Below are 18,329 nucleotides of genomic sequence, written 5' to 3'. Positions count from 1 at the left end.
TCTTCTTTCTTCTTCCCAAGCCATGCCTTTTTTTTTTTAAGGAGCACTTAATTAAGTAATGATAAAGTGCTCTTTGTTTTTTTTTTGTTTTTCTTCTCCTTCTCTCTCCCCTTAGAAAGGCCCCAAACAAGTGATCTTTGGAGAATATAAGCAATATATTTTCAGACACATACCAAAAGGAAGGAGCTTAAAAAAATTAGCTATAGACACCACTGAGCTATGAAATTCGCAGGTCACAACCCAAGCTGCTCTCATCTCTGGCAGTCATCTCTGCCTTGGCTATGGTTTCCATGCAGGCCCCAGGGGACAAACCCGCCTTCAGCTCCAAGGACTTCTCCTCCCTTACCAGGAAGCATCTGGGCCCCAAAAGCTAAGCTAGCAGCATAAAAGACCAGAAAAGCAAGCACATGTCTGTGAGAACACACTAGAGATTTGTAAAATTCAGACAGTATCATTTTTCTCAAGTACTAAGGCAACAAACTGAGAAGAGACGAAACCCCCCCCAGGAGACCACAGCGCCTGCCAGGAACCTCAAATTGATGCCAGGTTTTACCCCCCAGTTCAGATATCTACACCTACAAATTTCTACACCCTTCTGATAAAGGTCTCAGCAAAATATTCAGACTCAACCCAGCCCATTATATTCACTCACTTTACCTCACTAGTCTAATTCCACAAGAAGGAAGATCAGGCATTAGAGCATAAAACCCCAGCAACAAAGTACCTCTTCCCTCCTTGGCCTGCAGAGCAAACTGTGGACCACAAATACAACTGCTGCATCCAATAAGCAATTAGGGGGTGGGAACTGAGTGTTGACAGGAGTTACTAGGAAGAGAAATACAGCAAGAAGTGTTTAGCTCTTTTTTCAGTGCCTTCAAAACAAAAAACATGTGCCAGCTCTGAGCTAATTAAAGCACTTAAGAAACTTCTCAAAGGGATTTATTCTCTGTTGTCCTGCATTATATGCAATGATTTATACAAGAATGCTACCACCCTGCTCTAGTAGCTTTTTGTACCCTCTTTGCTTTTTGTGATAACACAAGGTCACCAAGAGCATCAGGTCCAGACAGCAGAAGGGGCCGGCCCAGCAGCAGCAGAGGGGCAGAGCAAGAGTTGATACAAACAGGCAGACAGAGGCAAGTCTCTGCAGGCAGAAAAACACCTGGGGTTCACTATGGTGGGCATCTGTGGGGCAATCAGTAGAGTACATGGGGCAGAGCTGAGAAAGCAGCTGAAAACTCTCTTCTTCTTCCTCCCTCCTTCGTGCCCAGACACTGTGAGCAGTGTGAGCAGTGTGGCCCACACACCATGGCACTCCAGGGGGAAGGGGCCATGCTGCATGGGGCAAAACATTTACATGTTCAGATAAAATGCATATGTGTGTGTGTGTGTATATAAAATATATATACCCTCGTATATGCAGCTGTGAGAACACACTAGAGATTTGTAAAATTCAGACAGTATCATTTTTGTCATACACAAGCACATAAGATTATTGTCATACACAAGCACATAAGATTCTTAATCCTTGAGACAGGAAGCTCCACTGGCTACGTTTCTGACAGAGAAACTGTGACACAGAACAAAACCAAGTGAACACCTCCTGCAAAGTGGGTTCAGGTGATTCAATCTTGAATCATTTAGCCTGCCAGCAAATCACCCCATGGACACAGGAAGCCTGCAGCAGAACTGGAAATTAGTCTTGGATATCAAGATAACGCTCTCATGACTATACCTCTCTCTCTCTCTTTTTGCCAGGAATAGAAGCTCTGCTGCCCAAATTCACTTTCTTTACAACTTCTACCAGTCTCCTACAAGAAAGATGGTGTAGGAATTACATGTGCAAGTAGGGTGCATCCAGCTGAAATAGTATTATTAGCAGTGCTGTTGAAAACACAGAGTACCCGGTGTACTCAGGTCCCAGCCCCACTTCAGAACAAACTCATTCAAATACAAAACAGCTCTGGTCCTAGCAGCCTGTGAAACCCTCTTCTTCCCATGACCTTCCCTGCACCCTCATCCCCACCTCTTCCAGGCCTTTGGCTGTGTCACCCGCCGCTGTCCACCCCTGGGCTTGACACAGAGCAAGGGAAGTGCTTTGTTTGGCAGGGAGGGCATTAACGGCAGTGAGCACGTCTGCAATGAAGGATTGTAGGAGGAATGCACACATACACCCAAACGTCACATTGCTGTCTCTGAACAGCAATAACATGGCAGCTGCCTTGTTTTCTACAGGTGGAGAAAGAAGTTTTGCTATCCATCCAGTCCCGAGGTGCTCGGCAAAAGAACAAGAGGCAAAGTGAGATGAGAAGCCTGGCCCAGGCCAGGGGGCCGCTCGCCGTCCGGCCGCGTGGATTACCACCTTCTCCCCAGCGCCGGGGTCCGTGCGCGGGCTGGTCTCCTCTGAGCTCCTCCTCCAGGTGGACGTGCTCCTTCTCTGCTTCTTCTCTTGTGGTTTGTCACTCCACCCATCCCAGAGCACAGGTTCCAGTGACCTAAAGGTGTTTGGGAGGATTTTCCCTCCCTTCTTCCCACCAGAACTTCACAAAGATCACCCTCTGGCAAGTAACCTGCCTACATCCATCCTAGAGTAAGGATAAAAGCAAGGCTACCGCATGGGCTGTCTTGCTTGGGGCTGTGTGTACTGCAGACTGACCTTCATGACAGGCTGCCTAGCTCAGTCTGGGCAGTAATAATGGGCCAACTATCTCTTTCTCCCTTTTTTTTTCCCTTCCCCCCCCTCCCTTTTTTTAGAGGGAAGAAGGAAAAACAAATACAAAACCGAATCATCTTCCTGCCATAAGTTAAATGGAAAGAGAAACTTCTACCTCTAATCACTTTCACAACTCTCAACAGTTATCTATATTTTTAAATGATTATTTACTACCAGCCAAAAATCCTCTCTATTTCATAGCTGTGTATGCTTTGGGACAAAGCAGGAGAGAGCAAACTAGTCTATAGGCTGATAGAAGGATCTGGTATCCAAAGTCTAGCTAGATTCAGACCTCTAGGAGCTCACTCGGCCCATTAAAATGTATTCTTTTAGATAGCCAAGAACTGTTCTCCTGTACAATGAGGCAGCTAGAATAAAAACTGAGTAGCTGCTGTAAACAGCCTGCACTGATACATGAGCTTTGGCTTATTTTCCATTCTGTGGTTTACCAGGCCCACCTCCTCCTTGCTTACAATTTACTCTAAGCCTTCACCAGTTCCCCCCTCACACCAAAGGGTGCTTCTGGTTTTGTACCCAGCCATGATTTTAGCAAAAGGAGATGCCAAGCTTTGGCTAACTTAGGGCTACAACTTGTCTGCTGCCTGAGGGCTGCCGCTGATCTGCAATCAAGCAGAAAAGGTTTGTAGCCTCATGGTCATCTATAATACAGGAGGGCGAAACAAGAAGAATATAGCTGTCAGCATGGATTGCAGCCAGACTGTCTGAAGCAACGGCACACTGTACACAGGGCCTGCAAGCACCATGTGGCTCCTCTGCACTAAGAGCAGCGGAGGCTACGAAGCAGAGCCAGCGAGGTCTGGAGCTGCGGGCAGGCGGCACTGAGTCACCAGGCCGAGGGGAGGAGGATCCTACTCCATTGCTATGGAAGGTTTTGTTGCATCGAAACTGAAGTTTTGCAGCTCCAGCTCCTTTTCAATGCCTACTGTTGACAATAAGAAGCAATGCTTGTAGTGCACTTTGGAGTTCCAAAGCCCTTTAGAAGCATTAATTAATATCGTTAACACATCATCTTACTCTGGTGCCCATATAACACTGCATCAAAAAAATACAACCAGAATATACTATTTTAAATGGGCCCAAAGTGACTTAATCCAAAAAAGAAAGAGATAGGGAAAACAAAAATGCTGGAAAAATGGGAATGGCAAAACTATGCCATGAGCAGAGCTCATGCCAGTCTTCTGCCCAGCGGCCAGAGGTGGAGTGTAAGACACGGCACGAGACAGTGGGACTCCCCTTCGGCAGCAGCAGACCCGAAGGCCAAGTGCAGGGTCTGCAGCTGTTTACTGCTGGTGAATTCAACAACCGCCAATTTATATTCATCTATCAAGGAATATGCAAGTGAAAACAAATATTATGGTCATGTTCATTTGTTTCTGATTACAAAATGTATGTAAATGCATATGCAAATTAAGTGCAGCCATCAGGCTTATGGCAAAGTGCCACATTAGCCCTTAGTGCTAAAACGTTTGGGGCAGAGGGCAGCGATCACCTCTGATTGCAAGGAAGGGTAGGCACTCTTTTTTAGATGGAGCCAAAATGGGAAAACTGGGCTGCTCCAAAGGGGCAGGTGGAGGATGAATCTTGCAGTATCTTGTCTCTTTAAATGAAATGGAGGGGCTATAGAAAAATCTGTTCCTGCTGCAGTTTAAAGTGTTATAATTACAGAGCAACGGGCTTCTCTGTCATTCAGCAGGCAGCATCCCCAGGAAATCTTGCTCTGTAATCAAGGGAAGAGGTGCAATCAGGCCCCTATTCAGGCTTCGTTTAGAAACAGCCCCTGCAGGCAACACAAAGGCTTCAGCGTGGTGCTTTGTGAAGCTGGTGATCACAGCAGCCTCTTGCCTCTGCACCTACACACAGAGTTCATGTCATTTCTAGGCACATCTTTAGTCCACCTTCACCCCCAAAGCCCAGAAGAGGCCTAAGGAGAGGAATGAGATCTTGGGCCAAAATATTACTGAGCATAAAACACTGCACTCGGACTGTTGCCTATGACTGAACTAACTCCCTACACCTTGACGCTGGTGGAAAAGGAAATATCTACGGGACTAAGCAAGACAGCATGATCCTGAAGGGTGCTGGTGAGCACATGCATCGGGCTACGCAGGCTGTTACAGCAGCACTGTTCACAAAATTAGCGTGGGAAGGTTTTTTCTTTTTTTTTTTTCCTCTTTTCAATGACATGAACATATCTATTCTGATGCTCAAATTCCACAGGAGCCTCATTTGCTTGGCAGCAGCCTGATCCCACAGAGACCGGTGAGCTTTATTGGAGGGGAAGGTGTCTCTGACTTCAGCTTTCATGTCTAATGCTACTATTGCCCAGGAACGTACAAATTAATTGCTACTCAAATCAGCCAGCCTCTGTACCCTACAGAGATGTCAGATTCAATGAACCAGCTTACTCCAACTGCAATGAAAATAGGATCACGTTTTATTCAAACAGTCAGATCTTCCCAAGTGTGCACATATTTGCACACCCATTGTATACACTCAAAGAAATCACATTTATCGGTGACCAATAATGACATACAACTACCATGACATACACAGTCCTGGTAACTTGTCATGCACATTAACTGCCAAAAATCTTTCACGCAGCACAGGAGAGCAAGCTCTGCAGAGGATTTATAGTTTTGTCTCACTGCAGAATGGTTGGTTCTCTGCTGAGGTTCACTATAACTGGAACTGCACTTTGCATTACAATAACTCCTAATACTGTAAATGGAGCTTCATTCCGTCACAGTTCATGATCAGCAGGTTCCACTCTCTATTTATTTTTTATTTCTTTGGCCACAGAATAAATGAGATTGTTGTGGTTTTACCATCTGCAGACGTAGGTATCAGTCAATAGCCAAGTAATGGCCTGGACCCTGTCAAGCGAACTCATTATTAAAAAGGTACATATTGCATTTAGCTGTTCAAACAGAAGCTGTTATTGATTGGATCCCATCAGTCCCCAGTAAAAAAGCCAATGCCAATGACCAACTGAAAATACACATATAAAAAGACAAGAAAATTGTGTAACAGGGCTAAGGATCCACAAAGGGAGTTGCCGATACCAGTTGAAAGGGCACGTCTCTCTGAAAAGAAAGAATCAGTCTGAGAATAAAATAACCGTTGAATGACATTTCTGAAAATATGCAAAAGCAGGATAAGAAAATGAAACAAATGAAGACAGTTCTTATTAAAAAAAATCAATCTCCTAAGAAAAAAAAAGCAAAAAAAGAAAATTCAGTCTGATTAAGGGCGATCAAGCAACAGGCAGGAAGAGCTTGCATCCAGCCCTGACACTCCTACCGCATCCGACTGCTCGCCAGTGGAAGTTTTGCCAAATCCAGAATATTGAAAGAAAATTCTTTGAAGCTTGCTAAATTTTTAAAAGTCATACACCTATATTTCTTACTTTTCCTTTTTAGTTTCTTTGCCACTTTTCCTTGTGTGCTTGTATCCACCGACTAGAAAGCTTTTCTTCTGTTTTTCCCCATTTTCTCTGAATCTTCAGAGATATTGCAACATATTTAGGTGATATCATACAGTGCACAGAAATCACCATTTTTGAAGATAAAGGAAACAGAAAACAAGGCTGATTATAAAATTCCATTACAAACCAAATATGCATCATGAAGTAACAGGAAAAAAAACAGAAGGACTAGTTGATGCCTGTGGAAATCTCCGCATTTGTTCAACAGAGAAGTTCTCTGCACAATACAGTTAGGTGTGAGTAAACAGACCACAACCAACAAAGAGATAAAAATGTTTATTAAAAAAGGTACATCGTGACAAACCTCTTTGCTCACCCTCAATAGAGCCCTCAATTGGGCTGGGAAGTGATGAATCACTGTAGGAAACAAACAGCAATGGTGACGCATGACTTGCAAAGGCAACAATAGCACTGCTTGATCCGTGATGTCTACAACAGAAATATTCCTGGCTTCATTAGGAGATGCGTTTCATATTGCTCCACCTACTCGGGAAATAGAGAGCCCACCCCCCAGCCCTGCCTATAGCTGTCCCATGCTTATAAGGACACTTTGCTCGCTGTGTTTTTTCACGGCATTTGGTGAAAACCATACGCTGGTGATGTCCTGAGCAGCTTTCTGTGGTGTCTGGATCCATTAACCCAGCAGAAGAAAGAGGCTTTTTCTTAATATTGTGTGGGTAGCTCCTGCAATCTTCCATCACCTGAAACTTCAATTTAGGCACGAGATGTCCTTGTTCTGCATGGGTATGAGGTGGAGGCCAGTGGCCATGCTACAGACTGCTCACCCCTGCCCAGCGCTCTCTCAAGCTCCAGATGGTTCAAGTACAGAAAATTGTTGCTTTTCATTTTTGGTTTGGGCCGGATTGGTGCTAAGTCAGGAAGAGTTTTGGTATTCAGCACCTCTTGGGCTCACACCTCTTTTCTGATGCAACCTCCTATCAGGACTTCACACACTCTGCCCAGACTCTGCTCGAAGAGGATGGAAAGGAGGTGATCACACCTCAGAGTCTGTGGGAATTTATAGTTATGTTATATCCATGATGTCCTCCTGGAGTCTAAAGATGACTGAATCCAAAAAAAAAAGAAAAAGAGGTATTTGCTGGAACAAACTCTTTCCTTCTGTTTTCCTCTGAAATCTAGTTCAGAAAAGTTGAAAATTTGGAAAAAAATGGGGAAAAGAAATAACTTTAGACAGGCTCTCACTGGTCATTCTAAAAGTGATTTTATTGGTGCACTTCAAATCTGCCAAGTGTTATTTATAATTAACATACTTCAGATTTTATTACTGTAGCTGAAAACTTGTAAAATTAATGAGTTATTTCTTCAGTTCACTGTAGATCTCTATAGCACATACACCTGATGTCATCCCAGGAGGCATATTAGTTTTGTCTGCAAGATGGCTAATTTGGTCAAGAATAAAATCGTGTGCAGTGATCATGTGTTGTTACTGTAACATCTGCATATGAAGCCAAATTTTCTGTTATCATTAACACCACATTAAAATAAACACATAGAAGATGTCGTGTTTATTTTCCCAACCCTCCCCTCCTACAGAAACAAGTTTTCTTCTCCACATATACCATAAAATTAGGTCGGTATTTACACACGAATTCTGAGGGGTGCTGACTTCCTTTTTGCTTACATATCAACAGTACTGAGAATTTATTTTCATCACTTCTCACATTTTATGTAGTAAATTCTGCATGATCCATTTTTATTCCCCAAGGAATTAAATAAATGTTAGTTTTGATTAGATAAGGTACTATTGCAAATATTTCCATTTTAACATTGTGAGGGTTTTTTGTTGTTTTTTTCCCCGAAGATTGGACATTTTTTCCTCAGATTCCACCTTGGTTCCTGTTGTGTTTAAACTCAAATGTCAAAAAAAACCCACATCATGTTGCAATTCTCAAATTCACACTGTGATTTCCAGTGAACTGACTTCAGACATACACAGTCAATTACCACGACGCTGCTAAAGTTCAAGGAGAAAACCCTGAGATTCGCCTCATTAGGTGATTTGCATTATTTAAAACTTTTGGACTGAAATTTTAAAAGGAGTCATGAAACAGCGTAGAAACATTCAAATTGGTCTGTCTTTCTCACCATAGAGCAAGATCTTCCAGGAGATCTCAAAGCAGTTTAGTCAAGGGTGCTAACCCCATGCAAGGGCCGCTCGGCGGTCAGCGCGCGTGCAGCTGAGAAGGGCACGGGGCTTTCAGAGCCCAGCAACAGCCCCCACCAGTGACGCCTTCCCCTGGCCGTGCCCTTGCAATCCGCTGGGTTTCCACACACACGGCTCCCGTTCAGCTACGTAAGGAGGTAAACCTTCATCGGGTGTTTAGGGGCAAATGGTAGTGGAATTCACCCAGAAAGCTAAGGCAATTTCTTATTTCTGAATTTCGTTTACCAACACTCAGTACTCCTATATTCACCACTTTATGTTCTCCACCCTTGTTAATAAGTTGCTGATGACATTTTTTCTATGCTATAAATGCAGCATGCCTTCAGAAAGTTACTTTTTTGCAACTGCACATGTTTCTATTCCCATTTCATTATCTCCAGCTGGGAAAAGGATGATGGAATTTTAATTCCTCTGATCACCACCAGCAGGGATAAGAACTCTCCCATAGCCCTGCTAAGTGACAGACTAACAGTTAGGGTAGTATAAGCATCAAGGGAGAACAGGAAGAGCTTCTCTTACCTTCAGAACAGAGTTTGCCAGCATGTCCAGTGGCTGAGCAGTCACAGTGTGGCTCGCCGTCCAGAAGAAAGCAAGTGCCACCGTTTTCACAGGGGTTTTCTGCACAGAGCCCCTCCATGTCCAGCCGGACCCCTTGGCTGCCCAGGAGCTGTGGCTCAGAGTTGCCATATTTCAGATCCAGGATAAATCCTTGAAACGGAGGCTCACTCAGAACACCGTCGAGTGTCAAGGCTGCAGGACGGATGTCTAAGGGCACTCCACCCACAAAAAGGTCACTGACGATGTTCATGTACTGGCGCTGTGGACGCACTTCACCCGCTTTGGCTTCGCCATCCAGCACTAGCACTGTCCGAAGGTGGTTGCGGCTGATCATGAGGAAGTGCCAGTTGCTGTCGTTGACCTGCTTGTCTGTAATAACCATAGTCTCAGCACAGTCCACGCTGAACTGGAGCTGGATGCGCCCATCCACAAGGGACAGACAGAGGAAGTCACAGACACCGCCGTCATCGAAGTAGAGAAGCAGCCCGGCCGAGACGTTGGTCTTGAACTGGAAGCTGAGCTCGCTCCTGGTGCTGGCGTCCCAGCGGAGGTAGCGGGCCCACTGGTTAGGGATGCCCATGAACTCCAGACCCAAGCAGAGACCCAGCAAGGGGCCCAGCAGCAAACTCACCTTCAAGGTGAAGTAGATAGAGTGGAGAGTGAAGCCCATTGTTTCAAGAACCTCCTCTTCCCTAGGAGGAAAACAAAAGCCACAGTACTGCAATGATAACCCCAGCAGTCAACACCAAAGCTGATAAATCCCACAGGAGAAGGAGGAAAGCAGAAAGGGACAGAGAAAGGGAGAGTAGGTGGAAAGAGAGACAGCAAGTGCACGTAGCTGAGAGAAAATGTCTCCTCTTCAAGGAAAGATTTCAACTGTCCTTTAAGATCTGGAGGCCTTTATCCCAGAAGGAAAGGGAATATGAAGTGATTTCTCCAGGCGATGTGCTTTGTGAAGGGCAAAATAACCCACAGGGGTTTGTTCTGGTAGTACACGAAGGTGATACTGGTTGTTCCAAGGAGAGAGAAGAGGCTGAGTTGAAGGCAAAGCCTCAAGTTCAGTTTTCCTAGAAGTGGTAACAATATTGATGGAGGCAGCAGTGAGGTGGAGGAGACAGTGAATTCATAAGATACGTGATCCTTGGGAGAGCAAAAATAAAGTCAATCTTCATGATGTACTGGTAGCAATCCAGCCCATAACTCAGTGTTTGGCACTCACAGAGCTTGCTGGACCTGTGGGGTCAAGAGAAGAAGAGAAAGGAAAAAGTTAACCTCACAACTCACCATATCATTACCATGAAGTTTATCAGTATCTTGTCTAGCAACTTGGGTTACATTTGCTGACACACTGGACACTTCTTCATGCCTGCAGGTGGGCATGCAGTATTCCAGAACCACAGGGATATTTACGTCACCAGAACTAGGAGGAGCAGAGAGAGACTCCACCAAGTACCCTGCACACCCTGGAACACTGAGCAATGTAAAAATAGACCACATTACTTAACTCCTTTTACAAAGAATCTTATCAACTTTATTAAGAAGAATGGTACTGAAGCTTCCCCAGTAACAACTACCTGTCAGAGAAAATGTGTGGGACAAAGCCCAGAATTCCTCAGGGCATAAGAAGGATGCAGAACAAGGAAGGACATTATCCAAACTGATCATTCCCCTGCTTTCATTGTGCTTCCTAGCACACCAAACCAAGCAGGCACTAGAGAAGACATCCCTGCTGTCAACCTGTCATTCTCCCTTTATTTTGCATGTCTTTCACACTTCAGAGGGCCTAACTGGGACCTTACAAACTGAAAATGGATGCTATACAAATTATATATGGCAACCTGTAGCTTATGTGGTAAGAAGTGCCGAAGCGCTTACCCTGATCTCGTGGTTTGCCTAACACACCACGTTCACCCCTAGCTAACAGTGAGCAATTCAGTGAGCAGAAGCTACACCCCCTAGCATTAAGATTTAATTCACTTCTAACTATTTGCATGTGAGTGACTGCATACCTGGGGTAGGAGGATGTTTTAAGATGACAAGTAAAGACAGCACAAAACTGGATTCATTCTTTGAAAATCTCATTTGAAAAAAAAAAAAAAAGGAAAGAAAAAGAAAGAAAGTTTTCCACTAGCACAGGCACTTGTTCGCTGGGCAGGAGAATGGCTCTGCTGCCTATAGCCAACCCTAGCACAGATACGAAACAGGAGGGCAAGTGACAAGAACTGAGATTCAGCCCTCAGCCTCCCAGCTGCCAGTTCAAGCACTTATGTCACAAACCATGTCACCAGCATTGGGGCAAAATATTCGCTCGAGGTGAGTGTTTTGTGATGTGGGTGATGACAGCTGATGCTCCTAGTGCAGAGATGGGCAGTGCCAGGAAAGTCACTGCCTGGCCCGGGCAGAGGTTGGGCTGCAGAAGAAGCACCAGGCGCAGGAGGGGACACCTCGCACTGCCACAGCCCTGGCCCTACCTGCCCCATGGACCTGCAGAAGCCATCGTCTGCAGGCTGTCAATCCCGCAAATTTAGTCAGCACTAAAAACAAGTCACTTAGAAAACAAAATAGATCAATTAAGAGAGAACCCGCAAGCTAGAGAAACGGGAGCTTTCAATGCCCAGTGGAAGCCAGGCCCACTCCCTGCAGCTGCCTGCCTGGAGCTTGTTAGCTAAACTGCTATAAACACAAATACAATCAAGTAAAAACCAGAGGGAAGATAATTCCTTTTAATTGTTAACAGCTTGGCTCAGGAGAATGGAAGGAGGGAAAAAGGGAAGTGTTAGGAGAGGTGTAAACCAAAAAAGAAAAAAAAAAAAAAGAAAAGAAAAAAAGACAAAAGGTTCCAATGCTCAAATCGTCTGTCTTCCCAATAATCAGGATACTGCCTCAGTCAGGGCAGGGGCTGGAGGAGGACGAGACATTAAGGCCTTGAAAATCAACTGGAGGAAAAGTGCATGGCCCTCGTCCGTTTACCTTTCTCCTCTGTGTTCCCTGGTGGCTCCACTAAAATAGCCCATGATTTATGGAGAAGGAGAATAGAGTGAGAGGGAGCAAAGAGAGAAAGCGATGACCCAAGCCTGGAATTATTGATGAGATGGGAATAGGAATATAATAATGTGTGTAAATTAGCCAGCAGTGTGCTCCCAGCAGCTCCTGGCTCCCTGCAACACTTAGCACCAGTGCAGCAAAACTCCCTGCTAGGCCAGATGTCCCAGAGCGAGGGAGAGCGCGAGCCCGGGAGCCCCCAGCACAGGGGCTCTCGCAGCAGCTCTGCATTCTCCCGAGCGAGGTGGGTTACTCTGCTTGCATGAGAAGCAGCCCTCAGCCTTGCTGTTCTTCTCGTCCTGTTTTAAAACACTAACTCTTTGAGCATGAAGGGAAGGCACGAGGTGTGGATACACCCTCTTAGGCAGCCACAGATGTGATGTATACGTCCAGGTACAGCCTGAGTGCACGTCCAGACAGCCAGACTTCTTCCAGCCCCAGGCTGCTGACACCGTTTTATACATGTGAGAAGATAAATCTCAGTCCCTGTGGGTCCTTCGGTCCGTGGGATATTTCAAAGGAGCAGTGAAGGCAGCAGGCCAATGTGGTACAGATTTCTGTAACTTGACTATCTGCTCCTCAGGAGACAGGGTGGTATCACCAACTCACTCCATCCTAAATATCACAGGAAAACGAGCCAGAAAATGCTAAACTGGACTAGCACTGCTGACTGGGGGAACCAAGGCAATCCCTCTCTGTCTGTTTTGAAAGACAGGGTCAGGGTTTGGTTTCAACGGAGGAAAGCAGCACGTAAGTCATACAATAGAGGTGTCATTTGTGGATACTTCATTCCCTTTTGGCCATGCCAGGGGAGGTGGTGGGAAGGCTGCCTGCACCTGCCCTCAGGAGCCTGACGCTGTCCAAGGCTCCTCCAGGGCTCTGCCAGTCCTATCTGGTGGCATCTCCTGCTACTCGAGTCTTGCATCCCATGCAGCTCTGGCAGTGCTAGCAAACCTCACCACACAGCAGGGTTGAGAGGAAAACTCAGACCACACAGTGTCCGTTAGGCCAAGATGTGAACCTGAGCCTTGAGAGTGTAAATCCTGACACTGTAAATCCGTGCCTTACCCATTTCCTGTAATGATCCTCCAAGGCACACAGAGAGCAAATAATTTTCTGCTCTTAACATTTTATTTTTAGATTAAGTACTACCCTTGCACCTCACACGGCACACTGCTGCCATAGCAATGTGTTACAGTTTGGGACAATAACTATACAATCCCATAGTAATTTCTTATATATATTATCTCCGAGAACTTGAACTTCTTCACAGCACGAAAACTTCTGACAGAGAAGGGCTTCATGGTGGACAGAGCCTCTCCCAGTCACAAACTCGCACACTGGCCTTCCAGTTCCACCTATTACTGCGCACAAGGAAAAGCGAAGTAGCAAGTATTTCCCACGCTCTGTTTTTACCTCAGCGCGATTTAGTGGTACAAAACAAGAGGGCCAGGCACACGCAGCCAGCCCCTAGCAGACCCCGAGAAGCCTCCTTACGGCCCTGCAGCAGGGGCACGGAGCGGGTTACCTGCGCTGTAGCCGAGCAGCCCGCGCGGGCGCTGCGCCGGCGCGGACACCCCAGGGCCGCCGCGCAGAGCCGCCGCAGGGAACGCGCCCGCCGGCGCCGCTCCAACTTCCGCCCCGGGCCCAGAGCTACACAGCTCCGAGCAGGGGCGAGGGAGGCAGCGGCGGCCAAGCGCCACCCACCGCCATGGCCTTCCCGAGTGGAGGGCAGCCTGTTAATGCCAGGAGGTCAGAGCCATCTGCTCAGCGGCCCCGGGAGGGGGTCTCACCCTCGCTTTGGAGTGGCTCTCAACTGCTCTCAGCTGTATGCGGAGAGTGAGTGACATTATCTAATTGCCGCTCATTTCCATAATTACCGACTGGCACGCTCTGTACGTGGGGTTAACATCCTCACAAGCACCTCGCCGCGCACCTGCCTGGGAAGCAGCAAGGGGCTAGCACACTGCTCATGCTCGGCTCGCTTACCCCAACGCAAGGAAGGCTGCAGGAGAGGGGCGCTTGGCTACTCTCTGCCCTCCCCGCCACTGCAGGAGGAATAAGAGATTTAGATGAAGCCAGGTGCAGGCTGGCATCTCTCACAGGCTCCAGCCACTCAGCCCAGGGCAGGCCCCCTTAGGTCAAGGACGTGGAGCACAGTGGCCCCGATGCGCTGACACTGCTGCGTTGGGCCGGCAGCTCTCCTGCTCCTCCACCACCCCTGACTGCTCCTTCTGCCCAGCTTCAGCCCGGAGGAGGGGAAAAAAACCCACATACCTCAGTGACCTAAGAGCCATGCATTTATAACCCATGTGACCTAACCCTTGTCCTTACCCTCACCCAAGCAAGAGGAACCCAGGCTCTGCAGAAGCAGGGGAGTTTTAAGGAGTAAGGGAAGCTGTCTTTTGCCTCTGCCTCAGTGCTTGTTCCCACAGGCAGCCCAAGGCCGAGCCATCAGATCGTTACAGCTCCGTGACACACGATGCTTGAAATGATCCAGTGAGATTCACAGTCAATAACTGATATTAAATGCAGGCTTGCCAGTGCTGGAAAAATGGGGAATTAATAGCATTTATTTAGCCCCTCTTCACTCGTCTAGTTTTCTGGTGAGCAACAGGCTCTTTTTGGATGATTTCTTTAGTGTGAGTCTCCACAGAGACTGCTATCTCTTAAAAGCAGAAATCTTCCTGCCTCCTCTATGCCCAACTGAGCTATGGCTAAAAAAGGAGGTGAAAAAAAAAGAAATTAAACCTTCCGATGAAAAATGCAGATGTGAAATTTGTGAGTTGCTGATGTCACTGGGGAAAAAAAAGGAACACAAAAATCCTCCCATCTCACAGCCTTCTCAGCAAGGATGCCTGGTTAAGATGCTTACAGAGAATTGAGAGGACAGAGAGGCTTTGAAATTCAAGAGACTAGAGAAAGGCACATGGATTAATTTAGTTTTTCACTCATCTAGCAGAGTTCGCATGTTAGCTATAAATCTCTGCTCTGTCTGGGCTGGAGGGGACTCTGGGGTGGGACCAGTGCAGCTTGAGCTAAAAAGATGTCTGGAGATAGAAGTGGGCACTTACACCTAGAGGAGAGTTTATGGGTGCTACACTGCCAGTGGGGGACAGGAGTAAGGGATGCCAAAACATCAAATAGCCCACAAGTGCCCTTGCAAGTCATCTTGCAAAGAGCTGAACGCGTGCAGCTCCTGTTGAAGACACAGAACTTCACAGAATGTGGCGTCTCATGGGGTCTGCTGATGGGAAAAAAAAAAAGGAGGAAACATTGATTTTTATGATTTTATCTTGGGCACAGAGAGCTAGGGATGAACACCAGCATCTATAAGTGGAAGGAGGATGGTGGCACAGGGCACTTTGCTTTCCAATGATATAATATTCATACAGATCTCAAGCATCACAAACACAGAGTTGCACAAGCACCTTTGCCACCCAGCCTACTCCTCACAAGTCCTGGGGGACAACACCCTCTCCTATGTTCATTGGTTCTTCCCAGCACAGAGGTACTCTGTGGACTTAGCTTCTCCATGGAGCATGAAGTTGCTCAGTCCTCCGTTTCCAAATTCAGCACAGAGCTCCACAGGAGACAGCAACAAACACCCTCTATCAAAGTAAAACAAAAGGAATGGTACTATTCAGGGAATGTCCTCAAAAAAAAGAAAAAAAAAAGGAAAAAAAAAGAAAAAAAAAAGAAGAAGAAAAAAAAAGATTCTCTTTCCTCTCCCCTAGAGCAGATCAGGGCATACACGTCCAAAAACACACTGCCAGTGTGTGACCTGCAAAGTAGTTTGCAGGTTTCCTGGTACCCTCTGCTCAAGTCGGTTATGACCTGCTTCTCGCAGTCCTCCTTTGGGGAAGGCAAGAGGTTTATTACAGACCTACTCTGCGAGCTCACCTCAATAAACACAGTCATTCATCTGAATTTGTGCAGCACCCAAATTGGGCAGCTGAGATCATATGCACTCATTTCATGCAAGACCAAACAGGAGGGGCATGACCAGGCTACCAATATTCCCAGTTCAGCAACAGGCATGAGAGCACGGCAGCACAGCCTCACACACTGGAGCAGGCTGGGGAGCCAGCTGGCTGCTGGAAGAGTTAATATTTTATAATGAAGATAATCACCCTTCAAGGCCCTTGCCTCCTGGGACTATTAAATTCAATTCTGAACTAGGCTGGAAGAAAGAGGGTTAAAAAGAGCCGCGAGGGACAGTGTGACTCCCTTCTTAAACACTCTCCACAGCCCACAAGAGGAGGCCATGTAGCCCAGAGAGTGACCTTTAACTAGCCTACCTAGCCCAAGCTCAGCGTGAAGGCAATTTACAGACCATTTCTGCTCTCCAGCTTTCTTAACACAAAGAAGGAAAATCAAAACCCAAGCACAATGGAAAAGAAAGAAAGAGAGAAAATAACCCTGCAGAGCAATCATGTCTGGGGCTGCTCTGATGGCTTTCTGTTCCTTCCAGGACACAGAAATGACTCCCAGTGTGTTAATTACTCCCATTACCACAAACTCTCCCCTAACAAGGACTAGCTAAAAGGAAGCGTTGGCAGCAGCTGAGCAGTTATTGCTCTGTACCACCACGCAGGAGAAGCCAGGCTCCCGATCCGAGCTGCTCCAAACTGGGCGAGCAATTTCTGCACAACTCAGCAGCCTTTATTGTAATTCCCGCAGCAGCCAGGCTGGGAATGCTGGCCTTCCTCGAGTCCGCCCTCTCTCAAATGGAACGACAAATACCCGCTTTTCTAAGGACTTTAAGTTCATCGAAATGTTATTGTTTATTTTATTCTTACTGCAGCCTGTCCACCTCCACCGCTGCATCCTCTCCTTTCTCCCCTTACAGAAGCCTGGATGGATCTGTAGCACTGTTTATGCCACTGTTTATGTTCAATGCATCAAATGCAAATAGGGGAGATGAATACACAGCAGCAGGGAATGCTAGCAGGGAATTCTGTGAATTTACAATGCTGGCACTACTGATAAATGGCAAGGCTTCTTTCAGATCCCATATCTGGCACATTCATTGCCCTTCCTTTTTTTTTTAATAAAAATTAAGTCTTATTAAAACTGTAGTTCTCACTACTGGTAATTCAGGTTGGAGCATGTCATCAGCGCCTGAAAACAAGGCCATTTCTAACAACATTTTCGCAGGAGTAAGAGACTGGAATGAGTTTGGTTTCCTCCCCATTGGATTTGTTTCTACACAGAGTCAGGCTTGCATTATACATTCTCCAGATGATGTAGCTGGGACATGGAGGGCTACTGCTGTTGAGCAAGTAAATAAAAATAAGTCAGTTTTATCAGCTGTTTGGAATTAGAAAAAGGTACAAAGAATGAAAAGTGACAAGGAAATAAACTAGTACCTAGCATATAACTAATAATACCTTGCTTTTCCTATCTCTCTGTCTATTCCTCTGCTTCATTTCACATGCACTTTTTTGAAGTTCTTCAAGAGTGAGAACAGGCTTTTTTTCTATGCTCGTATAGAATCTAGCACAACACCGTCAGGAATAGACCTCCTAGGCACGACCTAGTACAAATAAATAATAACTGTGATTTTCTGTATTTGAGATAGTACTAAAGTGTTTCTGAATTCCACCTGGGTTACAGTAGTTCCTAAAAACAAAATACATGCAACAGGACTAGCTAAAGAGTAAGAACAAAGGTTAAATTAATTCTTTCCTTCATTAATAGACACAGTGAATTTCCATCATGTTCAACATGCTTTTATACTCATGAAACTGATTTTTTTAAGTCAGTTAGGTTTGGGTGTTTTTAAATGACATGATAGGATGTTACTGAGAGGGGAGACCAGTGCAGTCAGTTTGGCTCTTCCACTGAAACACCATGGCATCGAGGGGCACTGTACTTAGCCAGAAGTCTGTCCTTTGTATGAACAGTAATTCATTTAGGTCATTCATTATAACGTGCTGGCTCATGGGAAAAAAAGCGGCATCCACTTAAAAAGCAAATTAAAGGGTCTGTGGACATCTGTGGAAATTAACAGTGTTTTTTCCCCATTATATAAAAAGCAGAGTGTTCCATGTTATTGCATCTTCCTAATTTCACACACAATTTCTACTGAACTTCCCACAAAAGAAATCCTCACAACACACACGTCTACCAAGCTGTCTGTAGCCCAGGGAACCTTCAGTTCAGTTCCTAAGCATCTTCCATAGCTTATGTTGTGGCTGTGGACCAGATGGGACACGCTTTCAGGAAGCCTAGTTAGACACCGGGATCCACACTCATGCGCATCTTGAGTCACTGACATTCCCCAGCAAGGGGGAGCAAAGGCATGGGCCAGCTGCAAAACA

The 18,329-nt window shown here is 46.0% G+C and overlaps 1 protein-coding gene across 1 annotated transcript in view; it reads right to left on the bottom strand.

The window, feature by feature from the left end:
• Window positions 1–18,329, bottom strand: part of NRXN3 (neurexin 3) — a 901,920-nt gene that overhangs the window by 845,858 nt on the left and 37,733 nt on the right. The window contains exon 2 of the mRNA XM_088529330.1: window positions 8,923–10,194. Coding sequence (XP_088385456.1) covers window positions 8,923–9,631 — 709 coding nt within the window. The 5' untranslated portion in view covers window positions 9,632–10,194. The remainder of the gene's footprint in view (window positions 1–8,922; window positions 10,195–18,329) is intronic.

Source organism: Tinamus guttatus, unplaced genomic scaffold, assembly GCF_059628265.1.
Source record: "Tinamus guttatus ecotype Peru unplaced genomic scaffold, ASM5962826v1 Tinamus_guttatus_pri_ptg000327l, whole genome shotgun sequence".
NCBI classification, from domain to species: Eukaryota; Metazoa; Chordata; class Aves; order Tinamiformes; family Tinamidae; genus Tinamus; species Tinamus guttatus.
Note: the sequence above shows the minus strand (reverse complement) of the source record. Positions and strands in the feature narration are given on the sequence as shown.